Source organism: Mytilus galloprovincialis, chromosome 7 (assembly GCF_965363235.1).
Source record: "Mytilus galloprovincialis chromosome 7, xbMytGall1.hap1.1, whole genome shotgun sequence".
Lineage (NCBI taxonomy): Eukaryota > Metazoa > Mollusca > Bivalvia > Mytilida > Mytilidae > Mytilus > Mytilus galloprovincialis.
Window position 1 is genome coordinate 88071589 of NC_134844.1, and position 26882 is coordinate 88098470.

General features: G+C 31.0%; 2 protein-coding genes across 2 annotated transcripts; both read right to left on the minus strand.

Annotated features, from left to right (window-relative positions):
• Positions 1-808: 808 nt before the first annotated feature.
• LOC143083939 (uncharacterized) lies at positions 809-8509 on the minus strand. Its single transcript, XM_076260347.1, has 7 exons — positions 8359-8509; positions 7516-7561; positions 6654-6890; positions 5679-5753; positions 3472-3663; positions 2042-2125; positions 809-1305 (listed from the first exon to the last, which is right to left on the minus strand). Exons 1-7 carry the CDS (start codon positions 8469-8471, stop codon positions 835-837), a joined length of 1218 nt encoding a protein of 405 aa, XP_076116462.1. The 5' UTR covers positions 8472-8509; the 3' UTR covers positions 809-834.
• A 1331-nt stretch (positions 8510-9840) lies between these two features.
• On the minus strand, positions 9841-25173 carry LOC143084304 (uncharacterized). Its single transcript, XM_076260716.1, has 12 exons — positions 25033-25173; positions 23570-23800; positions 18994-19068; positions 18449-18568; positions 16342-16458; positions 15503-15657; positions 15086-15131; positions 14451-14681; positions 13745-13819; positions 12822-12926; positions 11982-12149; positions 9841-9948 (listed from the first exon to the last, which is right to left on the minus strand). The coding sequence occupies exons 1-12, from the start codon at positions 25102-25104 to the stop codon at positions 9841-9843; spliced, it is 1503 nt and encodes a 500-aa protein (XP_076116831.1). The 5' UTR covers positions 25105-25173.
• Between the last annotated feature and the right edge of the window lie 1709 nt (positions 25174-26882).

Below are 26882 nucleotides of genomic sequence, written 5' to 3' on the forward strand. Positions count from 1 at the left end.
CGACGCTTCCTGAACACTATCTGATTTTTGTCATGATCAGATTATTTTTTTACAAATTTTAATTAAAGTTTCAATTTCGATCTACGATTCACAGGATCTTGATCAGACTTTTCAGAAATTTTAATCGGGAATGGTCCTGTCAAGGACGGTAGTAAAAATCGTGAATGTTTGACCCCGGCTTAAAGTAGAATTATACTGCATAGGAATTAAGAATTGTTCTTCATTGAATTTGTTTTGTCGATATAAGCCTTAAAATAGGTAAATTACTATGAAAAAAGGGGAAAATATCAAAATTGGGTATTTTGAAAGGCCATAGAAAAGCATTGTGCACCACTATATTATTTTTTCTTCACCTATCATTGTTTTAGTCATATTAACCAAATTGTCAGGTTAAGAAAAAAAAAGTTCATTTTAAGAATTTTTTGTCTCCTCAGAGGTGTACGACGTTAAAGCTTATTTATCAAAATTAATTTTAATGGAACATAAACATAATATCAGTTGTCGTTTGTTTATGTAATATATACGTGTTTCTCGTTTCTCGTTTTGTTTATATAGATTAGACCGTTGGTTTTCCCGTTTGAATGGTTTTACACTAGTAATTTTGGGGCCCTTTATAGCTTGTTGTTCGGTGTGAGCCAAGGCTCCGTGTTGAAGGCCGTACTTTAACCTATAATGGTTTACTTTTTAAATTGTTATTTGTATGGAGAGTTGTCTCATTGGTACTCACACCACATCTTCCTATATCTATTTTAAGACATATAACACCACATCTTCCTATATCTATATAACAATATATCAATAACATGAATAAGCAACAAGCTCTTTTATAAATTTTTACAAATCTGTTGTTTCAGTAGGATCGTTGATATGTGTATCCGACTCTGTGCTATTATATTTAGCAAATGTATCTACTTCCTCAGCCTCAATAGTACCAGATATTTTGTCAACTTGTTTACTGTACACATTGACTTTCTCATTGTCTTCAAATTCCATCGATTTAATAGGTTGTAACTCATTTGTATTTACAGATTGTTCCTGGATAATTGTATTTTCTTTCTTTTGAAATTCAATTGATTCTCCTGTCTTCGACTTGTTTGTTTTTGATGTTTTGCCTGATTTACTCTTTTTCTTTTTCTTTTTTCTAGATGTAAGAGCTTCATTCTCCATGGATGGTTCCAATATATGTTTCTCAATTTCAATTTTTATTTCCTTTGTGTTGTCAACAGCTTTAACATCTAAGTGTACTTCTTTGGAATCTTTCTTTAATCTCAAGCCATCGTATACAATCATAATCACGCAGCACATCTGAAATCAGGGTACTAATATTTTAAAACTGAGACATTGAGGTAAACATTTATTTTAAATAACTTCTTTAAATTGTTTATGAATCAGCAAAAATTGGTACACAATGCATACATAAAATATGCTTTTATTTAACTTATTCATTCTAAAAATAACAAATCATTCAAAATCAAAACGTAGATGACTTACTACAAATATAATACCTGAATAATCAGCAATGTGCATTATATGTGACAGCAGCTGAACAACAAAACATGTAAAAAACAAGTATGTATAACATAATTTATAATAAGCATGATTTGTTCTCTCGGTATACTATTTAACATGGTTTTCGTAAGATCAGCGGTTGCATATGTGAAAGAATGTTTCTATAGTATTAAAAACGGAATGTACTTCCATTTATAAGTAATCATGCTGTTTATTGAATAAAAGTAAAACTGCAAATTAAACTTCTAAATGGATGTATGTGTGTCTATACATGTATATGCGTTTATGCTGTGTCATTTTCTATCCGGTTTGTTTCTTTCAGACTTTACGCAGATTATAGTCTCGAACGGTTATATTGATTTAAACAACTTCTTCAAAAAATTTAATTACAACATGGTTTGTTAAAAAGAACATCAGTGCTGTTAGCAAATTCCATATTTTATTCAAATACGTAAGGACATAGCAGACTTTGATTTCTTTTTCTTTTTTTTTTAAGTTTGAATGTTGTTTTGTTTCAAATTATCTAACATACCTCAGCTAAAATGTTAAGAGACATGAATACAAAGAAGATAATGCTGTATGTCTTTAGTCGTTTTTCAACTGCATCATCACACGACTATAAAACAATATTCTCATACCAATTAGTCATGTAATCACAATATCATTATAAGCGATTACGCATTGTTTGGTTGTCTTACACATATAACAATGAATGTTTTTGTATAAATTGATACATTATTGTTTTCCATAATATTTTCCGTTTTGTGTTTGTGTTTTTTCTGCTAAAAAGTGCATTGATTATATAGACCTGAGTGTTAACTGGGTATAATTTCCTTTTTAGCCGTTTTTTTTTTTGGATTAGACTTCTATATCTTACAAACTGTTAGTTTATAACCATAAATTTCATTTGCAACTTAGCGCCTTCACAATATTTCAATATATGTATCAAAATAATTCGTGTAAAAACAATTCAAAGTATGATTAGGCTTATAACTACTCAGATTTTACCAGTGTTAACGTTAAATTAAATACAAAAACTTAAACAAATGAATATTTAGAAAAAATAAGATAATATACTGCAAAGGCAATTTGTTCTCAGGAGTATAACACCTTAGTGTTTAAAATACTTTTATCAACAGCAATTTACAGAAAATCAATTAATAAAAAGTCATGTGTATGTGTTGTTTTTTGTTGAGAATAATTATCCATTTTGTACATTCATTTGTATTATTTAAAAGTGCAACTAACAAATATTAAATGAAGACAATTCAATTGAATATTTAAGGATGCATCATTAATGGCAAATGATACAGTTGCAGGATAGGTATGACATTGCTAACGGAAATTTTTTTTTTTCGCGACGTTAAAAATATAACTTTTCGGGAAAAGATGCAGTTTTCGACTAATTTTTATAATTCAAACTGATTAAACTTGAAAACGAGTTCATGGGCCCATTTTTTAAAGTGACATTTGGTTTGACAACGTATTAATATTATCTACACAGATTTACTTGAATAAGTCATTTTTTTTTAATTTGATAAATATACAGCAAAAACTCACGTTATTTTTCTACGTTCATGAACATAAGTTATCTATGAGTTATTTGTAAAAAAAAAAATGTTCAAATGTATAGAACATTTATATAAAAACGAAATTACAACTCATTTAACAAAAAACAGCTTGTGTTTATTGTTTAAAACAACAAAGTTATGCATTGCTGTCGAAATAAAACAAATACGCTACAAATTCAAATTATGAGGAAATATCTGATATTTTAACCTCAATTTATGCAAAAAGTAGCACATGATGGATATATTTGTTAAAACATATTTGATTTAATCAGGTCGAAAATAGCCTTTATGCAAATTGTCATCAAAATGTCAATATGGGATGAAACTGTATCGTATGCCCTTACCAAAAGTATTAATACTATATCAATGCTAATAGATGTAACTTACTCACCTGTGTGTTAAAGTACCCGTCTAGCATAGAATTTGTGCAATTACTATCATATCTGTCAGCATAAGGGAAGACATCTGATTGGGATTTACAACATTGTACTGGTATTCGATGACCTGATCTGTCGCTAGATGTGTACCAATAGGTAGAGGTAAATGACGATTCTATCAATGAGCCTACTCCACAACATTCTGCCTGCAAGTCCAAAGTTCAATCAGAATATCATTGAAAGTACATGTACTTTAATCTTATATTTTGGTATGAATGTATTTCCGTACAAAATATTTTCAGAGTACATTTTGAAACAGTCTAGCATAATTATTCACTCGAAAACTATTGATAGCTACTCATATAATTAAATTATCAAACTAAACCTATTTGCCTCCCTTCTCTGTGGTGTAGTCGTGCCTACTTTTTTGTATAACCCAGAGCGATTCCTCTTTTTAATTGAAACAACAAAATTTAACATATCAAGGCCTATAAATAATGGTTTATTCGGGTGTTTCCTATCTAGCCCACGAAAATTGATCATACCTGCACAAACAGCGTATTCCATGCGAGCGATATTGACCAATCATATGTTGCTGAGTGGTGAGAGTAATAATAACCACCATAATAGCTCACAAATAGTGTTCTTAGTTCATTTGCTAACTCTGAGGAAACCTTTAAGTATATCAGAACAGTATCTTAATTCTAAAACTTCATAAATTAGCAAAGAACCCTCTTCCTTGTGTTCTATTACAAGTATTTGTATACATCCTTATAAAATAACCAACACTTGTTTATTGGTGGGGTTTGTTATCAGTTTTGATTGTCCCTTTGGTATCTCCCTCATTAACAAATTGAGAAAATGCAATGAAACGCCTGTGAGTTGAGAAAAGAACAATTTAGTTGGTCAAATACGTTCTTCAGGTGTCCATATCACTTCAAAGAAGTTTTCGTTATATCTATAAGTTAAAATTTACATATTATATGTTTGATTTGTTGCAAACAATAATGAAATATAAACACTTGCAAAGAGTATCAAATGGTGAAGTTGAAATCACCCCTTCGTTTACGGACGCCATCACGAGTTGGTTGACCGTTTAAATCCGTTTCACAGATGATTTCAAATATGTTGCTTATATCGTTACTACCATCCCGTTTATACGAATGTGTCCTACCGGAAACCGTTGTTTACTGATTGTGTGATCACATGAGCAACACGATTGTTGCCATACATGGAACAGAATCTGCCTATCCATTCGGATCATATGAGATCCGCCCCTCCCATCCCAAGTTTTTGGTTGGGTTTGTGACGCTTAGTATATATGTTTCTAAGTTAAATTGTATGTCTTGTGTACTATTATTTGTCTGTTCGTCTTTGTTTTTTTAGTCCTTGGGTGAACCATCCGCCTTGTGGTCAGTATGTTTGTACTGCTATCAGTAAAATGTTATTCTAAATATGTTAAAAAACCTCAAAATATAAATCATTTTATTTATGAAACTAGAATCATAAATTCCAGTTTCATGTGTAATACCTTTCCCCTTTTCACTTCATTTGATATTAATGCTAACGTCACGTTCTTAGATATAGGAAGAAGTGTTATGAGTGCCAACAAGTCTCCATCCAAATCACAATTAATAAAAATAAACCATTATAGATCGTCAAAGAACGGTCTTTAACACGGAGCCTAGACTCACATCGATCAGCAAGCTATCAAGAGCCCCACAAATTAGTATTGTTAACCATTCAAACAGGAAAACTAACGGTATAGTCTATATAATAACCGAGTAGCGTGAAACACATATGAACCACATAAACAGACGACAATCACTGAACATCAGATTCCTGACTTAGGACATGTGCAAACAATTGAAGCGGGATTAAACGTTTTAATGGTACTAAATATTCACTCTTTTCTGAAACGTAAGTATAACATCACAACACAAATGTCTTATAAAACATCGTTAGATTAATTTTTTTTACGTGTTTACAAACAAAATAAGAAATATTGAATAGTGTACATTTCAATTTAATTGAAATTAATCTTAATTTGAATCTGTATAAAATTGCAAAATAGAGTACAGGTAATTGAGTTAGGTCATTTGACGTATCATTATATTTAAACGTATTGTGTGTCGAATTTTATTTGGAACATACTTAGTAAAGTAAATCAAAGGTGATTGCGTATCTATTGATACATAAATAATATAATTGGTAAACTTACTTCTGCCACGAATTTTCCCCACACTCCTGTTTGCACAATATTCGCAACTAACACAGAACACAATAATCCAGCAGCCTGCAAAACAATTAAAGTTAATAATTTAAGAATAAGAAGTAAACACATCTAAAAAAGTTCCATATAAATGAGATGTTCATGTAATGCTTCTCCATACCAAAACCATTGACATACCACTATTAGTCCCCGTCAAATTGACCATATTTCTAACTGATACATGTAAAGTGTCACTTGTCAGAACCATTAGACCATGACTGTGGATGCGGGGTTGGATGTTGTACTAATACTTATGCAACTGATTACGGGATATAATTTACCTAGTACAATTGGATCTTCTAAGATTAAACATATACAACACAAAAACATGTAACGACAGCAAATGTTTCAAATTCAATATGTAATTATTTAAGGTGGAAGGACCAAATCACCGCCATTGAAATTATATAAGCTAATACGTATACCATGTGTACAGCTGCATACAAAATATCAATAACAAACAACTAGTACTTTCTATTATACCGACATAATCTAAAGCTAGTACATTGTTGAAGGCGACGCCGATACCGGAAACAGCACAGCTCTGCCAAAGCGAAGCTATGAGACGTGTCTTTTTAATCCATATATGAAGAAATTGCTAAATTGAATTAGATCACACGACAGAACTGCTTGAACACAAACATGGTTTAGTGTACGGAGTAAGTTTTAACCGATTATATGGATAAGTGCTAATTAATGACTGGTATTTTTTTTTTATTTGTTTAACAGCAGATAACATCAATTCATCAGAACTTCAGCTTTCTCTGAACGTTGTAGTACATGTTATTGTTATGTCCCCATATGAATGATAGACCACCGATTAAAAAGTACATGGATTAAGTCTATCATTTGTCTATGAGACGTTATCACGAAAACATATTATCGTATTGCGTTCATAAATAAAATATCGTAATAAATTCTTACCACAAAATGCAGAACGGATTTCCATTTCGATAGGATCATAAAAACGATGGATAATATCACAACTGCTATAGATACAGACGAAAAGGCGACAGTCACAATGAAAAATATGTTGATGGCTCTTGAGAAGGTGTGATTGGTAATATTTATCCTTGAGAATATGTCTCGTATATCCGAGTTTCCAAATACTTTGTCGTATCTTATGTTGATGGCTAGGCAAAGCAGCACTAGGTTGCATATCTGTGAAATTCAACAATTCGTTATTTACTGTCCAGTATATTGTGCACAACTAAAATAAATTTTGGATAAAGCATGAGGGGTGTGATACCCTTATTAAACAATCTCTTTATGCAAAGTTTATTAAAATATCTGAAATGTTTGTATTTGTGTCTTTTTCTTTCGTTTTTCCGATGTATCTCTATATCAACTCGAAGGTTTTATGTTTTAAAGTATTAGTTGGTTCCCTTATTTATACAAAAAATAGTAAGGATTCAACTCCAATATCCTAGGATTAAACCAGCGAACAAAACCTGATTCGTTAGAAACCCATTGTAGATTTTATTTTCCTGCTTTCAGTGTCGAAAAAAGAATTTTAACGGCATATTCAAGTTTCATCTAAATGTTGTCTCATGATTGATTTATCAATCCTCAATAACTGATGTGGTGATCAAATTTTGTAACTTGTAGTGTACTGTGTTGTCTAAACGCTGCTATACTTAATACATTGTATATTTAACTCTTCTATTCTACATCTTACAAAGATGTACAAATGAAGCAGTCAGATACCTCAATGAGACAAAAATCAAACAAATATGCTTTAGAAAGTATAATGTTCACACAGCGTGATTAAATACAATATACTCACAAAAATAGTTCCTAAACATATTAAGCACCCCAAGCTTATTTTAGACCTATAATGCAAGCAAAGTATGAATTTATGAACAGGTTAAATTCATATTTGTTTGAACATGTTTTGTTTGTTGGTGCTGCTAATTTTTCTTTCTTGTTTTATCTTGATATTTGACCGTTGGTTTTCATGTTTAAATTGTTTAACACTTGTCACTTTTGGGATCCTTATAACTTGTTTGAGAGTTGTCTTTTTTGCACTTCTTCATATTTATACTCATGTCTATCGTCTTCCAAATGTATAGATAAACTTTCCTTGTCTTGATGGGATATGTTTTAAGTTATCTAACCGTAGAATCCTGAGTACAACAGATGATTAATACGCTTCATACGTCATCACGCATGAACAAATGTAATGTTTATATGCTACTGAGATATCGTGGCAGCAAATCGTCTTGCAATGTTCTCGGTGCGTAAATCACTCGACCACCTAGGCTCTTAAAAACAATAAAGCCTCCGGTGGTCGGGTGTTACCTTTTCTCGTCAGATTTAACCTAGCATCGTAATACAGTACATGATATATAAGACATAATTATGGAATTGTTACAGATCAGCTGAATTATCTATTTCAAAACATCCGACAAATTAATGTTTTCTATTTTAAGTACGTCAGAACCAGTGACGACTCAACAGATGTTTACCATCGGATCACCAGTGATGGTGATACAAGACTAAAAACACATTATGTATATATATAATTCGTCTTAATAACAGCCCAACAATGTTAGACCTGTAAATTTGCGTTAGCGATATTTATTTATATAAATATATATATATATATGTATTGTTTTTTCATACGTACCTTTTCCAGTTACTCGAAAAGAAAGATTTGATGCCTCTGAAAACTGTTCTGAATATTACAGACTTTGTATACATTTCTTCTCCTGTTGACTTGTCGGTTGTTTTCGTTGTCATTTTGTCTGAATACTCCTTGTTAGCAAACAGGATTCCAATAATCTAAGGCAAATAAAGTTATACAAGATTTCGTAATATAAGTCATTAAATATGGATGATGTTAGCACAGGAACGAATTATTTTCATTACAGTTGCCAATCGCATGAGTAAAGATTTATGATAAAAATAATTAGTTGTCTTCAAGTATTATTTAACACGTATTATTACTAGAATGGAAATATAAAGGCATTATATATTAAAAAAACTCTATCTTACTGCATTGAATAATAAACTTAAGAGCAAAAACATAATTATAAATACCTGATGGATATATATATAATTCTAATTTGACGTGCTTCTTTAGCTTTGTTAACAACACTGTGATAAAATTTTCGATAACATATACTTAGCGAAGACTCAGAGATATACATAATAATGGCTGTTACAATATAAATCCCACGTAAATTTACATGTATTGGAACCTATTTGCAGACCCTTTGCCGATTTTATTGTTTTAAAAAGAGCAATTAAAAAAAGACAACATAACTTTTATTCTTATTCGTATGCATAATAAAAGAAGAAATGCACAAGAGCTCGGAGAAATCAACAAAATAAAAATTAAATGAAATTCCGCGAAAGTCTATTAATCTTTTTGGCGCATTTAAGTCATTTCAAAACATGACGTCATACAAATGAAACCGCTAAAGTTGGAAGTTTTCTGTTACGTGAACCATCGGAATTCCTTTGATATTGAATTAAAACTGATTTTTGAGGTAGGTTTTGTTTTATTTTCTATTCTATTGCATTATTCGCATATTTACTCATTTCAGCAAGTCAACATAGCGGCTCCTAAGTTAAAAAATGTCAACTTTGGATTTGACGGAAGCTTACGAGAAAAACATGTTAATTAAAAATGACAAACGTTGGGTTTGAGAATTTAAAGAATTAAAACGTTTTTGTTCTATCAGTTATTCGCGAAATAACCTACGCAAGCTACACATTTATAAAGATATTTGAGCTTTATCTAACAGGGAGTAAAAAAGAACAGCCACACACACAGCATACCCACCCTCACTTCAGTTTTTTAATGACCGTATTTGTCCTATTAGAATCGAAATAATATAGAAGCCATAGATTGTTGGAAATTAACACATGGCATGGGCCGTGATATTCGTTAATTTTATCCCTCGCTAACGCTCAGGATAAGATTCGAATACCACGGCCCAGTCCATGTGTAAATTTCCTACAAACTATTGCTTCCATGAATTATTTCTTAAATTGACAAATGCAATATCTTAGTTCGATTTGAGCATGATTTTGAAAATCATTTCTGTACTTACAATCTATCTATTGATATCGTTTGAGAGGACAACAAAATAATCTATACAAATTATAACACTTTTAACCCGTTTACCTCTAAATTAATTTGAAGTAATACAATCGCAAGAAACCACCCAACAAACATCTTAGTCTTAAACATGATCACGTCTGCACATGTCTGAAAAAGAAATATTAAATATGTTTTAAACGTTCAGTTATCATTTAGTGGAATTATCGCTCAGTTTTAGATGTAATTGTGATTTTATTAGCTCGTATACATGAGTATGCTTTTTTAACTGATACTTCTATGTCCATACCCTTAGTACCTTTTAAACTTTGTACATTCTACAGGCTTTGGTCTAGCATTTGTGTCCAAATGTTATATCTAATTGATAAGGTACTGTCCACTTTTAGCTTGATCATTTACCTGTAAGCTCGCCGCACGGGTCGAGTATCACGTTTCTTAATAAACTGAGTACTCATAATCAGTTATCATTTTCATGAGTAAAGGTGGTGTCAGCTTTATCATTTGGTCAAAGTTTAGGTTACAAAATGGCGTGGACGCACTCACTGGTTTTCAGCAGTAAGATTTCATTTTTTTTTTTATTTATTTGTGCTGAAATGTTCAATCTTCAGCAACAACACACATTATTTATTTTTATTTTCGTTGTAATTTTAGATTCCGATATGATAATTTTATAGATGAAAAGATGAAATATATTGATAGTATAGAACGGTTATACGTGTTCACCTATGATAAATATTCAATGGTCGAAACAGTTTCGTATGTTATGCATGTCTGCTTACGGTTATCAAGATGATACAATCTTGTTTGTATCTGCATACGTATGAAAAGGAATATGCAAACTATAAACATAAAGGTATAGCTGTATAGTGTTTGTAGTAATTGCATAATTGCAATATACCACTTGGTCAAGTATGTGACATGCAAAGATACATTATTCAATTACTAAATAATTTATAATAAAAAGCATAGTTTAATGTGCCGTAATCTTCTTTAGCTCAAACACAAGGTATTGAGACATAAGAAGTCGTTCTATTTATCCATAATTATTTATGTAACATGTGTATTGAATGTATATTCATTGGTCCTAGCCAAAGAGCTGATAAGTATGCATTTTCCCGGTTAATTTTTTCATCATTCTTTTTCCAATTAAACTCATCATAGATACCAGGACTAAATTTTGTATAAACACCAGACGCGCGTTTCGTCTAAAAAAAGACTCATCAGTGACGCTCGAATCCAAAAACGTTAAAAAGGCCAAATAAAGTACGAGGTTGAAGAGCATTGAGGACCAAAATTCCTAAACGTTTTGCCAAAAGGTAATCTATGTCTGAGGTTAAAAAAAAACGTAGTATTTCAAAAATTCTAATTTTTGTTATCAGTTAATTTATATATATAACCATATCAATGACAATTCAACCTATATACTTTGTGATTTGATGTTAGCTGTTTCATAAATATGGTTTTGATAGAAGTCTTATATTTATGCTCATATAAAAGAGGGACGAAAGATACCAAAGAGACAGTCAAACTCATAAATCTAAAATAAACTGACAACGCCATGGCTAAAAATGAAAAAAGAAAAACAGAAAAACAATAGTACACATGACACAACATAGAAAACTAAAGAACAAACAACACGAACCCCACCAAAAACTAGGGGTGATCTCAGGTGCTCCGGAAGGGTAAGCAGATCCTGCTCCACATGTGGCACCCGTAATGAAGTATATAACTGTTTTCATTTTAGTTTGACAGGCTTACTAGTATTGAATATTATCACTTATTTGCACTTTGCTATTAAAGTTGAAGCTAACAAATATTAAAACATAGATGCAGTACTAAGTGCTGATAAGGGCTGTTAATTGTATTCCAGTTGAAAACCTTGTAACAAACCAGTTTAAAAAAAAAACATACAAGATTTTTGAGTTGAGCGTTAATGTTTAAAACATAGACAAAGGTCTCGGTGAACATGTGAAATCCACAACTTAATGTGAAAGAAAGATTGAAGTCAAGCTTAAGGTACGTACAACTCATACTTTTGAACCCCTGCAGAAACTAGGGGTGATATCAAGTGCTCCGGAAGGATAAGCAGATTCAGCTCCACACATGGTACCCGTCGTGTTGCTTATGTTAAGAAAATCCGGTAAATAGTCCAATTCGGTAAGTCACATTCATTTGAAACTTACATCTGTTTTGTACCCGCCACATCCACCAAAATAATCAAATAACCCATAGTAGGAATTTGTATTAGGATCTTCATTGTCTAGTATTCTGGGATGAGCGTTTTTACAACAAAACTTTATTCCCTGAGTCGTATGTGTTTCAGAATAATAGTTGACACCACAGCACTGCAGCTGAAATCATCAAAAACAATAAGCATTAAGAATAATATCAACCTTTTCTACCTTTTATCGGTTTCTTTTGACTCTACATTTTGTAGGAAATAGGATGAATATGATGCTTTTATGATTACTTTAACGTTCTTGGTACTCAACAACATCTATCATTTCATTTTCACGTCTCGTCAAATGTGTTCAAATAGGTATTTGATTTAGTTTTCTATTAATTTTTAGAACCTTTAAATGTATCTTTAACATGACATAGAAATCGTTCTTATGCAAATGACAATTACTACAGATTATTTCGGGTTAAAAAAGTTAAATATACAAGTCTGTAATTGTGTGAAAATTGAGCAGATACTAGAATCCTACACCTCAGTCAAAATTTCAACTTTTATTTCGTAGTTGAATGTTCAAAAATCAACCAAGTCTTTTACTTGTACATTTATACGTGCACTTGCATTAGGTCGATTTCTATTCGAAGCAGCTCCTGTCTTATGCTCGAGTTTCTTTTTTCTTTCTTTCTTTTTATACCATAATGTAATTAAACATTTTTCCTTTCTTTATTTTGCAAATTATCAGCATGTTGTTATTTACTTTGCTTAAAATTAACTTGTGAAAGACATGTATGATACTTTAAAAAAATATTTGTATGATTAATTATGATAATGTGCAAGTATGTCTTACAGTCATTATCATGTTGTTCCAATGTCCAGTAATTCTATTTCCATTGCCTCCATAAAAATAACCTAATTGTTGTAACCATAACTGAAATTTCATACCATTGTTGATCTAGAAATAAAAGTTGAGTTTGATTTGAACGACATTTGAAAACAGGATATACAATCGTCATTTTGAACTGTTTTTTCTATCGGTTTAACGCTTGTCAATATCGTAAGATAATTTTAATTATGTTAATTTGACCAATGATCATCCCATAACAGTTTGTGTTTCAAGTTTAAGAAGAGATATGTCAAAAAGTGAAATGAAAATTATTTTTCGTCGATATTTTTTTCATTTGAAGGTTGAGATAAACACCAAAATAGGCCAAAATAATTCAGATGTGAAAAATGATCAATCCTCGTCAAAACTGACCATAAACAGATATATATCTATTCTTCAAAGGTTCATTTTGGTCGTGTTTTGATAGCTAAAAGTGCTTGTCGTTTAAATATCTAACTTGGGTGCAATCAGATATAGAGTTAGTGTGTTGGTACTTATATTATTTATAACATACCCTTTTCAAAGTGTGCATTAAATTGTTTACAAGTTATTAAGAAACTCAGTTTTCAACTCTCTTTGGATATATAACGATTTAGAGACATACTCTTTTCCATTGATTTGTTTCTTATGTCTTCTGGCTTTCAAATATTTTGCTATGAACATTACTGATTTGGACGCATACAATTAATGAAGAATGAATTTCTATTTTTTACAACTTTTTTATGAATTTCAACAACATCTTGTTCTAAGAAAGCAGGGTTTGACTATCCAAATGTTCAATACTCTTTTGTTTACCGTGTGGGGGGATTGGTTTTCGATTGATAGTTAAAACTTTGTTTTACTGAACAATGAATGATAATTGTTTAGATTTGAAATAATATGCTCACCTCTGCAATAAAAACTATCCATAATACAACTGTAATAAGTCTTGGTATATGCAAAGCAAGGGACAGAACAGAGCTCTGAAAGTGTGTTATTGTGATTATTTCAAATAAGTAAATATTCTTATATTAATGTATAATAAAGAAAAGATATATTTTTACGTAAATGCAGAGGATTTATATTATTATGGTTGTATAAGGAGAAACATCCTTGCGAGTGGATCTCCACCATTAAACTTTTATCAGAATAGGACATACACCATTATAAAACTTGCACGACAACATCAAGTTCGATTAAAGAGAGATGTAAATAAAAATATTAAACTAAGTCTAACAAACACATTGAACCAATTACTTCGTGTTCATGTGCAAAAGACGTAATCCTGTTTAGTCTATCTATTCTTTTCTTCTTTTTTTTTCGCTGAAACGCAAACAAAAAGTACAGATTGTTGTTATTCCGATCATGTTACCATTTACAAACGAGGTTTTGAACTGTTTTAACTTTTTTTCGTCGATTCTATTTAAATCAAAATTAAAGTTATAATATACAAAGCATGAAATGTTTGTAAACTTGACATTTTCTATCACCTTTTTTGGATTTTTAGTATTTGACATATTTGTAAATGGTATAAAAAAAATGTATTCTCGTTAATTAAAACAATCTTTATCGGTCTTTTGTAGGTATATTCATGTGTTTATCAAAGTTATATACCGTTATAAGAAAGCGCTCCGAATTTCTCCAAGATCCAACTAAACCAAGAACTGCCACCAATAAAGTACACATTCCAATAACAATCGATGCTGCAGGTAGACCCACCAATATATCATAGAAATAGTAATGGTAAAACTGAATCTTGTAAAATATATGTTTCAGCGAGCCATCAGTAATGAATACGTCTCCTATTAAAGTCAATCCGAGGACAAGAAGTCCAAGACCTGCTACCTAAAACAAATTTACTATGTAGTGATATTATTGACTGAGTTTATTATTAAACTGGAATTTTTCATTTCATTTATCTCTGTTATTATGTATTGCAGCTTAAAGTTTGTCTACTCATGTGTTATCTTTAAACAATTAATTCTAATCTGAATTCTTTACTGTCTTAATAATTATCTCAAGAAACAATTTTAATTTTGTAATGAACATATTTGCCAAGTAAAATATACAGTTTGTACTACAAATGTTTTAATTCTAAACACATAGAAAGATGAATTCAAAATACTACATAACACATGTGTAACATGATAAATATTCTATGAGCAATGATGAGTGTTGAAGATTGTGGTTACGTAGTTTGTTGCTTATTAACATAATTATATATAATGTTAATCACTACAACTACTTACCAATGAGCTTATTTTTAGCATGACCGACGCAAATATAATTTTTGACCTATAATGAGAGAAGTTAACATAAAAATAAACGTTTGACTGAAATTAATTTTCATCTTATATTTATATACAAAACACAAATATTCAAAGTCGTATTTCGTACAATGATTGTCAGCTTAAAAAGTAACAATATTTTTTCAACATTTCAGCATGTTTATTGTTTTCATGAATAAGAAATAAAACTTCTTTTTTGTGTGCAAATATTTTCCAGAAAATAAAACAATATCATGATTGAGAAAAACAAAAATGACTGAGGTATTACACTCTTATTTGCGAAATAAAGAGTAAGAACTCTTGATAACATCATGTATATCTTTACAAACAAAACAATTATAAGATACTGAAAGTAAACGGGCTATTGCTTAATTTCACCTGTTCCACTTTTGCTTTATGGAGATAATCCAACTTCGAAATATTCCATGGTTCAAACTCAGCAATAAAAAATACTTATTCTCTGAAATGCTGGTTTTCTTTTCTTTAAATTCAAGTTTACGAAATATGTACTCAGCTGCAACTATTGAACATATCTGAAAAAGTGATATAACATTAGTTTATTTATATCTAATACAATAAGTTCATTTCTTACATCGTTAATATCTTGTCTTTCAATTTCATAGGTAGCATATTATTTAAACTTCATAAAAAAGTCTAAATAGGTAAGTAAAAACCATTATAATGATGAAAAAAATATCATAAAAGTTAAGAACGATATTTTGACTTTGCCTAAGGATTCCTTAAAAAGTCTTACAAATAGATCTATAATTGAAAGAAAGGTTGGACTAAAATAGAATTTCATAAAATCTAATTGGTATAATAATCAACATTACAGTAAATATAATGCGACATTCTGTCTGTTGATGCAAAACAAATCTTTGTATCTACGTAGGAACTTTTTAAAGGTTTTAAGTTATTTGTTTGAACGACAATAGGCTCAAAATGGTAATACAATTCAAATTTACATGTTTATAAAGACTTTTGTCCAAATTTGTTCCATACTTAAGCTATGGGAAAAGAGATGTTTTAAGAATGTTTTATTGAGAAGAAACAATGTTTAACAATAAAATATGAAGTGGTTAACAAGAAAATGTAAGAAGGAAGACATAGAAAGAAAAGAGGAATGAAAAATACCAGAGTCAAACTGTGAATGTTAAAAAAACAAAAAGACGACAACAAATTTTAACAAAAAATCCACAAAGGAAATGTGCAAATACCTGACATATAATACAAGTCACAATTATTCCAAGATATATTTCCAAGTAGCTGCCTAATTCCTGTACATATAAACTCCAGCAGTGATATCTTTCAGGGTTGGTATTTTGACATCCAAGCTACAAAATCAAGGATTTTGATGTAACATTTGATTTGATTTAAAATTATTGATGATTTTCAGCTCATACTGTTAAAATGAATTCAAATGAGACAACTATTTACAAATAGTTGGTAGTAAGTAAATAAAAAACAACTGGACTGCTTTCCATAATGTGAAAAAAAACATAACCAAATAGTCGGAAACGACAGGCACCGACATTAAAAAGATATAAAAAAATATTCAATTTAACAACTAAAGGCCTAATTTAGAACAAATCAATTTACAAAATACATAAAAGACCGACATGGGCTAGTGAAAAGCAGTGAACATAATCTCCTGACTTGGTAAATAAAGGCAACAGAAGTTTACCGATGTTCAAAACTCATAAATCGATAGAAATAAACAAATCCGAGTAACAAACCAAAACCGAGGGAAACACATTAAATATAAGAGGAAAATGACGACACAACATTAAGATGTGACACGCACAGAAACGAACTAAGCATTAGACAAAATCCGATGAGAGTAACAAATATAAAATCAAAACTAAATACATGAATTTGGTATGGAAAATTGCCGTGGCACGTCTTATAATAATGGGAACTCACCCTCAGATATAATAGGAAACAAACGACACAAAAAAAACAACGTCAAAATGTGACACACAGAGAAACGAACTATAATATAACAATGACCATATTCCTGTCTTGGTACAGGACATTTTTCAAAGAAATAAAAAGAAAAATGATGGGTTGAACCTGGTTTTGTGGCATACCAAACCTCCCGCTTTAATGGTCATGTTAAATATAACATTAAAATGACAACACAACATTACAGGACTACAATCAAAATAAATAGAACATATTTGTAAGGCATATATAATGAATGGTGTGGGGTTAAACATGTTTTGAGCACTCAAACCTTCCCCTAACACTTATCAGTTAAAAAGGCTTTACTCATCAGATGGATACAACGCAAATCACATCAAAAAGTAGAACTACAAAAATACCAAACTCCGAGGAAAATTTAAACGCAAAGTCCCTAATCAAATGATGAAACACATCAAACGAATGGACATCCACTGTCATATTCCTGACTTGGAACAGGCATTTCTAAGTGTAGAAAATGGTGGATTGAACCTGGTTATAAAGCGCTAAACCTCTCACTTTTATGACAGTCGCATCAAATTCCGTTGTAGTTACAACAATGCGTGAACAAACCAGACAAAGTAGGAAAAATAGTACAAATATGGGCACAGCAGTCATCAATGTGTAACAATCTCAAAACAAACAAATATTTAACAAAAAAAGCACAAAAAGTATCTATCAAATTTTAAAAAAGATGTTTCGCGTCTTTGACGTCAGAAAATGTAAACGCGACGTAGGAAGACATTTTGTCGTTCACAGTATGACAAATAAAAAAATGACAATTTCAGATGGAAATTTTTTTTTCAGAAACAGACAAAGATTTAAAATTATCCAGAAGTTTTTTAGAATTCATAAGAATGCGTATCATTAATATATCTGAAAGTGAAAACAAATAATCTGAGTTTTTTTATCCTGTTGTTTTTGACAAGTGTCTCAGGGAACTCACATTCGTATGGTAAAAGAGAAGAGGTCAGCAAGGAGAGGCACACAGTTCGTTCCCATAGGAATGCCAACAATTTGTTGAAAAAGTCTACCTCCAAATTCTGCAAATACATTATCGATAAGAAACTTAAGCAACCTGATCAGTGTGTTTTTTTGTATAGTATAAAAGTGCCACCTAACATCCACGTATTCAAACGTCAATCCAAATTCCGATAGCAAATAATCTTATTCGGTATAATTGATATTTGTGCAAAACATGATTTTCGTAACACAAAAATCAGCTATTTATTTTTTTGTGGGTGCAAATGTTGTTTAATTTTCCGGTTTATTTATAAAAAAAAACACCTTTCAGTGTATGAAAATTTAATGAAGGTATTTTATCAACCACAATGGCGGTGTTTAAATATCCCAATTGCTTACCTTTTGCATGAACTCAGGAAATGTTTTCACTCGGTTCCAGTATGATATGTGTTGATAACCATATAAAGTATACTGATATGCTGTTGTGTAATTGAGTAATGTGTAGTAGAGGTCCGTTTTCTGTTGATTAAAATGATTAAAAAATCAATTTTATTTAAATCGATATTAGTTGCATATGTCTTTTTTGTGAATGAACTAGATATATGCAAGGAAACAATACAAATGTAAATACATATCAAATTGATGATAACCTTATTTAAACATTCTAGAATAATAAAAAAAATCCTTGAGCCTTTGGGTTACCTTGAAATCAGTGACAAAAAACTAAAGGTACATGTCTGTGCATGTCATCAAAAGTAATTTATCATTATTTAATGATGTGATTTAGATTGAACTTATATATGTTTCTGATTATTTTTTTACTATTAGTTGTGTAGAACTCATATTCCTGTGTGCAAAAGCAAATATTACTTTTTTCAATATTCTAACTGTTGCCTTTCCGACCTCATTTCTTTTTTAAATACTTTTCAAAATGCATAGCTTACCTTGTGATAAATTACAGACAGGAGTACTATATATATAATGTATACACAAATCAGAAAGGAACTCAAGACGACGGCCTAAAAATACAAAAACACTTGTGTATATACAAATCGAAATATCTATTTCATGCACTATATTTAAAGCATCAATACCTTATAACTGAATAAAAAGGAATGGGGGTCGTCTAAATTCGATAAAGCATAAAATTGAGAAAGGAAATGGTGAATATGTCAAAGCGACAACCACCCGACCACAGAGCAAACAACAGCCGAAGGCAACCAATGGGTCTTCAATGTAGCGAGAATTCCCGCACCCGTAGGTGTCCTTCAGCTGGCCCCTAAAATATGCATAATAGTACAGTGATAATGGACGTCATACTAAACTCCGAATTATACACAAGAAACTAAAATTTAAAATCATACAAGACTAACAAAGGCCAGAGGCTCCTGACTTGGGACAGGCGCAAAATTGCGGCGGGGTTAAACATGTTTATGAGATCTCAACCCTCCCCCTATACCTCTAGCCAATGTAGAAAAGTAAAACAATAACAATACGCACATTAAAATTCAGTTCAAGAGAAGTCCGAGTCTGATGTCAAAAGATGTAACAAAAGAAAATAAATAAAATGACAATAATACATAAATAACAACAGACTACTAGCAGTTAACTGACATGCCAGCTCCAGACCTCAATTAAACTGATTGAAAGATTATGTCTTCATCATATGAATATCAGGTACAATCCCGCCCGTTAGGGGTTTAGTATCATACTATCATAAAATATATGAGAAGAACATAACCCGTGTCATGCCAACAACTGTTTTTTTTAGAAATAAATGTGTTTAGTTCCGATGCAAAGACCCTATCAGTGAATCAATGTTAAAGCCAAAATATGCAATCTTTAATGACCTGACAACAGTATCGTAACTATATCCCCTTTTAATAAGTCTATTTAAAGGTTTTGTTAGTTTCTGAGGAGAATACTGACATTTTTGTGCTTTATAAAGAATATTTCCATAAAATTTTGGATGTGAAATACCTGAACGTATAAGATGTCTGCATGTTGAGTTATATTTACGAATTATTTCCTTATACCGGTGATAAAATTTAGTAAATGTTTTGACCAGTTTGTGATATCGAAAACCCTGGTGTAATAATTTTTCAGTAATACATAAATTTCTCTCGCTAAAATCTAATACATTGTTACATACACGAGCGAATCGTACAAGTTGAGATATATAAACACCATAAGATGGTGACAAGGGAACGTCACCATCTAAAAATGGATAATTAACAATAGGAAATGAAAAATCATCTCTTTTATCATAAATTTTTGTATTAAGCTTCCCGTTTATGATATAGATATCAAGATCGAGGAAAGGGCAGTGGTCATTGTTATCATTAGCTTTATTTAAAGTAAGTTCTACAGGATAAATTTCTTTAGTATACATACTGAAGTCGTCATTATTTAGAGCCAATATATCATCCAAATATCTAAAAGTATTGTTAAATTTTTGTATCAAATGTTGTTTTGATGGGTCTTTGCTAATTTTAGTCATAAATTGTAACTCATAACAATACAAAAACAGGTCCGCAATAAGTGGTGCACAGTTAGTCCCCATTGGAATTCCAATAACTTGACGATATACGGAATCTCCAAAGCGAACAAAAATGTTATCAAGTAAAAATTCAAGTGCATAAATAGTATCAAAGCATGTCCAATTGACATAGTTCTTTTGTTTATTGCTACTAAAAAATGATCTAAAAGAGTTTGAACATATGTACTCGCATTCCGACTTTTTAAATGCCCAGTTAATTAGGGATGTGAATTTTTTCTTAATAAGAATATGAGGCAAAGTGGTATATAGGGTAGAAAAATCAAAACTTTGAACAGATTCAAAATCACCAATATATGCATGCAATTTATCAAGTACTTCCAACGAGTTTTTGACACTCCAAAAGTAATTAATTCCACTATTTTCAAAGGCCTTATTTGAACAATTTATTATCAGGTTTTTTATTGTACCAAGTGTACTAGTAAGTAAAACAGACAATTTAGTAGTTGAACAATGGCTGGAAGATGAAATAAATCTATATTTGTAAGGTTTTTTGTGCAGCTTCGGAAGCCAGTACATAGTTGGGACTTTCATTGTGTTTGGTTCTGCTTGTAAAGAAGTAGCTAAAAGTTTATGTTTGTTACAGATGTCGTTTTCTGAAAATGAAGTCAGTTGGAATGTTGGTGAATTCGTGATTTCCTTTTGCAGAACCTCTATATAAAATTTACGTCAAACAATAATGATATTATTAGCAGCTTTATCAGCCGGGACAAAAACAAATTCCTTGGCTAGTTCTGTTAGTTTATTTTTGATACGCGAAATAGGGTTTTTATAGTTTTTGTTGAGGGTAAAATGTTCTTTAAAATGTTGTATTCGAATATCAACTATCTTCATTACTGAATTAAAAAAAGAGTCCAAAGATTTTTTGTCAGCTTTTTCCCGTTTTACCCATTTCAAACAGTAGGCGCGGAGTGAGTCGTTGATGATATTACGACACTCATTCCAGTTAACAGTTGACGGGGGACGATATTTAGGTCCTTTACTGAGGAATGATTTTAACTCTCGGTCGCGAACGATGTTAAGGTCTCCTGTTATAACATGGGAAATTGGTCCATAGGTGTATTCTGAATTACTGCAATTACACGACATAGGTGTATTTTCAGTGATATTTACATCTTTACACAATTGGCTATAATTAAACACATATTTTCGGGTAGATTTCTTGTAAATATAACAAATGAGAGGGAGTTCAGTATTATCAAAATATCCAGGAATTTGGTCTTTAACAGAATGGTCGTTAAAAATACCGGCAATATTTACAAAATCAAAACCTTTATTGACATACTTTAGCAGCTTTCTTTTGTTTCAAATTTGCATGTAAGCCTGTTGTAATAAAATTGAGAATTGAAATGGGGAATGTGTCAAAGAGACAACAACCTTACCATAGAACAGACAACAGCAGAAGGTCACCAATAGATAAAGGTAACAGTAGTATACCACTGTTCGAAACTAATAAATCGATTGAGAAAAGAAAAATCCGGGTTACAAACAAAAACTGAGGGAAACGCATCAAATATAAGAGAACAACACAGCAGAAAAACAACATTGAAATGTAACACACACAGAAACGAACTATAAAGTAACAATGGCCAATTTCCTGACTTGGTACAGGACATTTTTAGAAAACAAATGGTGAGTTGAACCTGGTTTTGTGGCATGCCAATTCTCCCGCTTTAATGATGAAATTGAGAAAGGAAATGGGGAGTGTGTCAAAGCGACGACAATGTTTAATATAACATTAAGATGACTACATAACATGACAGGACTACAATACAAACAAATGGGAGAACATAAAAAACAGAGAAATACACGAATAATAGCTAACAAAAGGTACCAGGTTTACAATTCAATACGTCAGACGTGCGTTTCGTCCACAAAGACAAACCAATGACTCTCAGATGAAAAAAGTTCAAAAGCTAAAACAAGTACAAAGTTAAAGAGCACTGAGGACCAAAAGTTCCAAAAAGCTGTGCCCAATAGGGCTAGGGTTTTCTGCCTGGAATAAGAACATCCTTATTGTTTGAAATAATTAATACTTTTGCAAAATGTAGAGGGACGAAAGATACCAAAAGGACAGTCAAACTCATAAATCGAAATTAATATAGTAAATATACATGATAAAACCGAAGTGTTGACTTACTACAGAATAAACATGTACACGGATACATTACATAAACAACCTAATTCATCACAAAACAATACACACCCGAGTAAGCCTAAGACTAAGCCTCAACGCACAAAGTGTCGTCACATTTGAAATTCTAAAAAAGCACACAAGATGACGTCACATTTGAATTTCTAAAAATATTTCCTAAAAATAAAATATCATTAGGATTGATTTAAGAATAGATTTGTTATACTGATATTACATTTAATAACAATAACAATGAAAAATAAAATACTTAGGTCTTCAATGCAGTGAAAAGTGCCCGCACCCGGAGGCGTCCTTCAGCTGGCCTCTAAACAAACATATGTACTAGTTAAGTGATAACAGATGTCATATTTAACTCCAAAGTTTACACAAGAAACTTAAATTAAACAGAGGCTCCTGACTTGGGCCAGGCGCAAAAATATAATGTTTGACCTAAGCATTATATCAACACATGCATTTTTTGCAGGCCACATGTTTTTTCGCTTTTTGCAACGGCTTTGAAACTTTGGATAACATTGATTGATTTTTGGTTGCTAAACGCCGCATTACTTTGGATTAGAATAAGTCCCGTTATTCGTATCTTCTAATGGTGATACATTTACTTGCATCTTTAAAGATCTTTAACTCAAGTCAAATATATGCAGTTCGTGCTAATTAGAAAAAGAGTTTAGAAATTAATTTTATGATAGTTTTAAGGTAACCATAGTAGAAATATAAAAAAAAAGTTGAAAAGATGTGGTATGTTTGCCGATGACACAATTCTGTACTAAAGAACACATGTTGTAGAGTATATTATGTTTTTTTTACTTACCACTGCTAACAATCGCTTTTTCCTTCCCAAAGCTCCACACATTCCAAAAATGCCTGTTATTAGTTCTAAAACAAATACTCCTATGAGAGAAAATATAATTGATTTAACGGTTGATCCTAGTGGCATGCCGGCTATAACCTCCATGTCAACAACTTTGATAACTTCTTCATCTAAGATGTCGTCTTTAACTTTAATGTATATTGATATGAATATGAAACCAAAGGTCAGTGTCTGAAATGAATAAGTTATATAGACTTAAGTTTTGTTTGAAGAATCGTAAAAGAATTTTATAAGCATACTGTAGACTGATTTCCTCGAACAAAACCTGTTCGTGTTATTTACTTGCCACAATCTACGCAAAATGTTTAATTTGAGAAACAGGACATTATAAACCCAATCATATTAGCTAGTATTATTACGACATCTTTGAACTGCGGTATCATCGGTTGTTAACCTTAAACATAATGTGTTTACACTGTTGTTTTTCCTGTTGTTTGTCATTTTCTTCTTTGCTCTTCTCCCTTTTCAAACAAAATAGTATGTTTATTCTAATTGAAAACAGCAACTACACACATATATTGAAAAAAAGATAATATTAAGGTAGAATCAAAACAATTAAATGGATAAAAAGGTTAGATATTGGCCAAGATTGACTTGTAGTGTCTTTCATTTTATTCAAGGCATTATTTCTGAAATAGAATACTGTTAAAAAAAAGCGTCATGATTCATTGTTAACAGCACAAAGATCCAAAATTAGACAACATAGATTCACATCATTTTGAAAACAAGTGAGATGACAGGAGACATCATATCAATGATAAACCGAAAAATAAATAAGATGAACAAATGAAAGTTCTTAAGGTGGTACCTAACACTACAGGGAGATAACTCTGTAAAATCAGCTTAACTTTTCAATTACGTCATGTTGTTGAGGGAATATTAAGCTTCTTAGTGATCAAAATTAATGTTGGTCAAACTGCAATATAACCAGTGTAATATTTCGAATCAAATGGTTGGTTCAAATTTGGGGACATTTTTATATATTTGTCCTAGGGTCAAAGTTAATACTTTTTCAAAATTTTATGAAAATTAAACGAGCCAAATCAATTTTAGTGAAGGTGTTAGGTACCACACTATGATTTTAGAGGTCAGAAGATGTCGTACATGGTATACTTCAAATCAACAGAGACCAAATGAAGTGGACCAAAAATATGTGACCACACGTGCTTTTACAACTACATGTACCTTCATCAAATACATTAAACTTCTTTTAAACATGTTAAAGGAATATAAGGTATACTTGTACAAGTTTCTAAAAAAAAACATTCTGTTAGTAAACACATCATTATTAAATATCCTGTTTTTGTTTTTTTTTCTCCCTTACTTGGTTTGGTTTATGGCAATGAATTAAAAAAAATAGTACAGTCTACAAAGTATAATAGTAAGTAGAATTTATAACTTACCCTTGTGATTAAGGAAACGGTCAGAATAATATTAGCTGAAATAGTCATACGACTTCTATCTATTTTCGCCATTTTATAAGGTATTTGTTGATGGTAACAGTTGAATGGTTGTCAATTTAAATATTTGAATACGTTTCGTAATAAATGTTCTTAACAATAAAAAAAATTTCAACGGCACATTTAAATAGATCATTTGTATGATATGGTGTTGTGGAATAGCCTTTTTAATTCTATGTGCCTTTAATCAAAGCCTACAATGATTACGACGTCCCATATCTGTCATCAATTTGTATACTTAATTTGATTTAAATATTACATAATCTTTATTCATGTTATTGTTAATTAGAGAAAACATTTATATTTTATTTAAAAGTTTGTACATGAAGATGTAACATTTTGCACGTAATTCTCTCCCTCACATATCCTAGGTTTCTAATGCAACACGTTGTAGCTAAACGATATGAATTTTCACTTCCTGAGAAGGATATAACTTTTCTACTCGGCATCATTTAGCCATTTAGCTCTACGCGTAATCGAGTTATCATTATCCGTTGTCTTTACAAATTATGTTTTGAACATGAAAATTCCTGTTAAACATTGTTAAACATGTAAAAGGTTGATAAAAAAGACCACCATATTTGTATAGTTTTATTTTCATGTTCAACAGTAGTAAAACAGTTATGATGTACATTTAAAGAATAGATATTCTTGAAGCAGTAACTAATGTATCTTATTTTAATATATATAAAAAAAAATGTTGTTCTCGTTAGGGCGAAAGCAATTTACTTTTTCAACACACCTTATTAATTGATTGCAAAAGTTTACGCTTTAATCAGTTTCCTTTACTATTTTTTCGTATTTTTAACAAGAATTAAAGGAAATAGACGTACATAGAAACCACATAATCATTAGAATGCATTTATTAGTACTTCGTACAGACTTCATGGGTCCTGACATGTAATTTATTGAATTAATTTGTTTGAAAACCCGGGTCATGATTCATTGCAGTGTGATTTGAAAGGGGTGGGATGTTCTATACATATCATATGTATTTCAAATTTAAAAAATATCTTGTAATTCTTAAGGAATTCAACACTGAACTTATATCTATCTTCATGGAAATCAGAGTATTTGTTAAGATCAGCAAGTATTTAGTCAAATTGACTTCAATGATTGTTAGTCTAGTTTAAATAGTGTTTTATCTTTCAAAAGTGCAGGAATAACAATTATACCCCAAAAAAATAGGAATCGGAAACAAGAAGAACTTATTATATAAATACGTCTCCTTTAAAAGAAATGGCAACATCTGGAATATGTTCATAGAAACCCGTTATTATATGGTTTGCAATAAACTAATTAACCAATGCTATTTCAACTGATCGGTGGAGTGTTTGTTTTAATTTGCACAAGGACAGTCTTTTTGAAGGTATGCGTGATAAAGGTGATGGACGTTATAATTTTAATTGATTTCTAATCATCGATCAGTGCCAACAAACGGATATACAAATGAACTGAATGAATAATATGGGACGAAAAACTGGACACTTTATAAATGAGTTTATCCCGACACACCTGTCTATAGTTGGACTGGTCTAAAATATTCGAACCGGTTGAACCCCGCCTAGTCAAGTAAAATAAATCAAGTAAAACATATTTATTCTGAGGTTTGCTCGTTCAGAAGTCATTTTGATTCAAAATTAGTGATACATTTATTACAATCTGGTCTCATAAGTAGCTGTTGAAATATATAAATGTTTCAAATCATAAATTACATTTCAAAGTTTCCACATTAAATCGAAATAAACATAAAGGTTATTAACAAAATCTCCATGTTTTTATGATTCAACTTT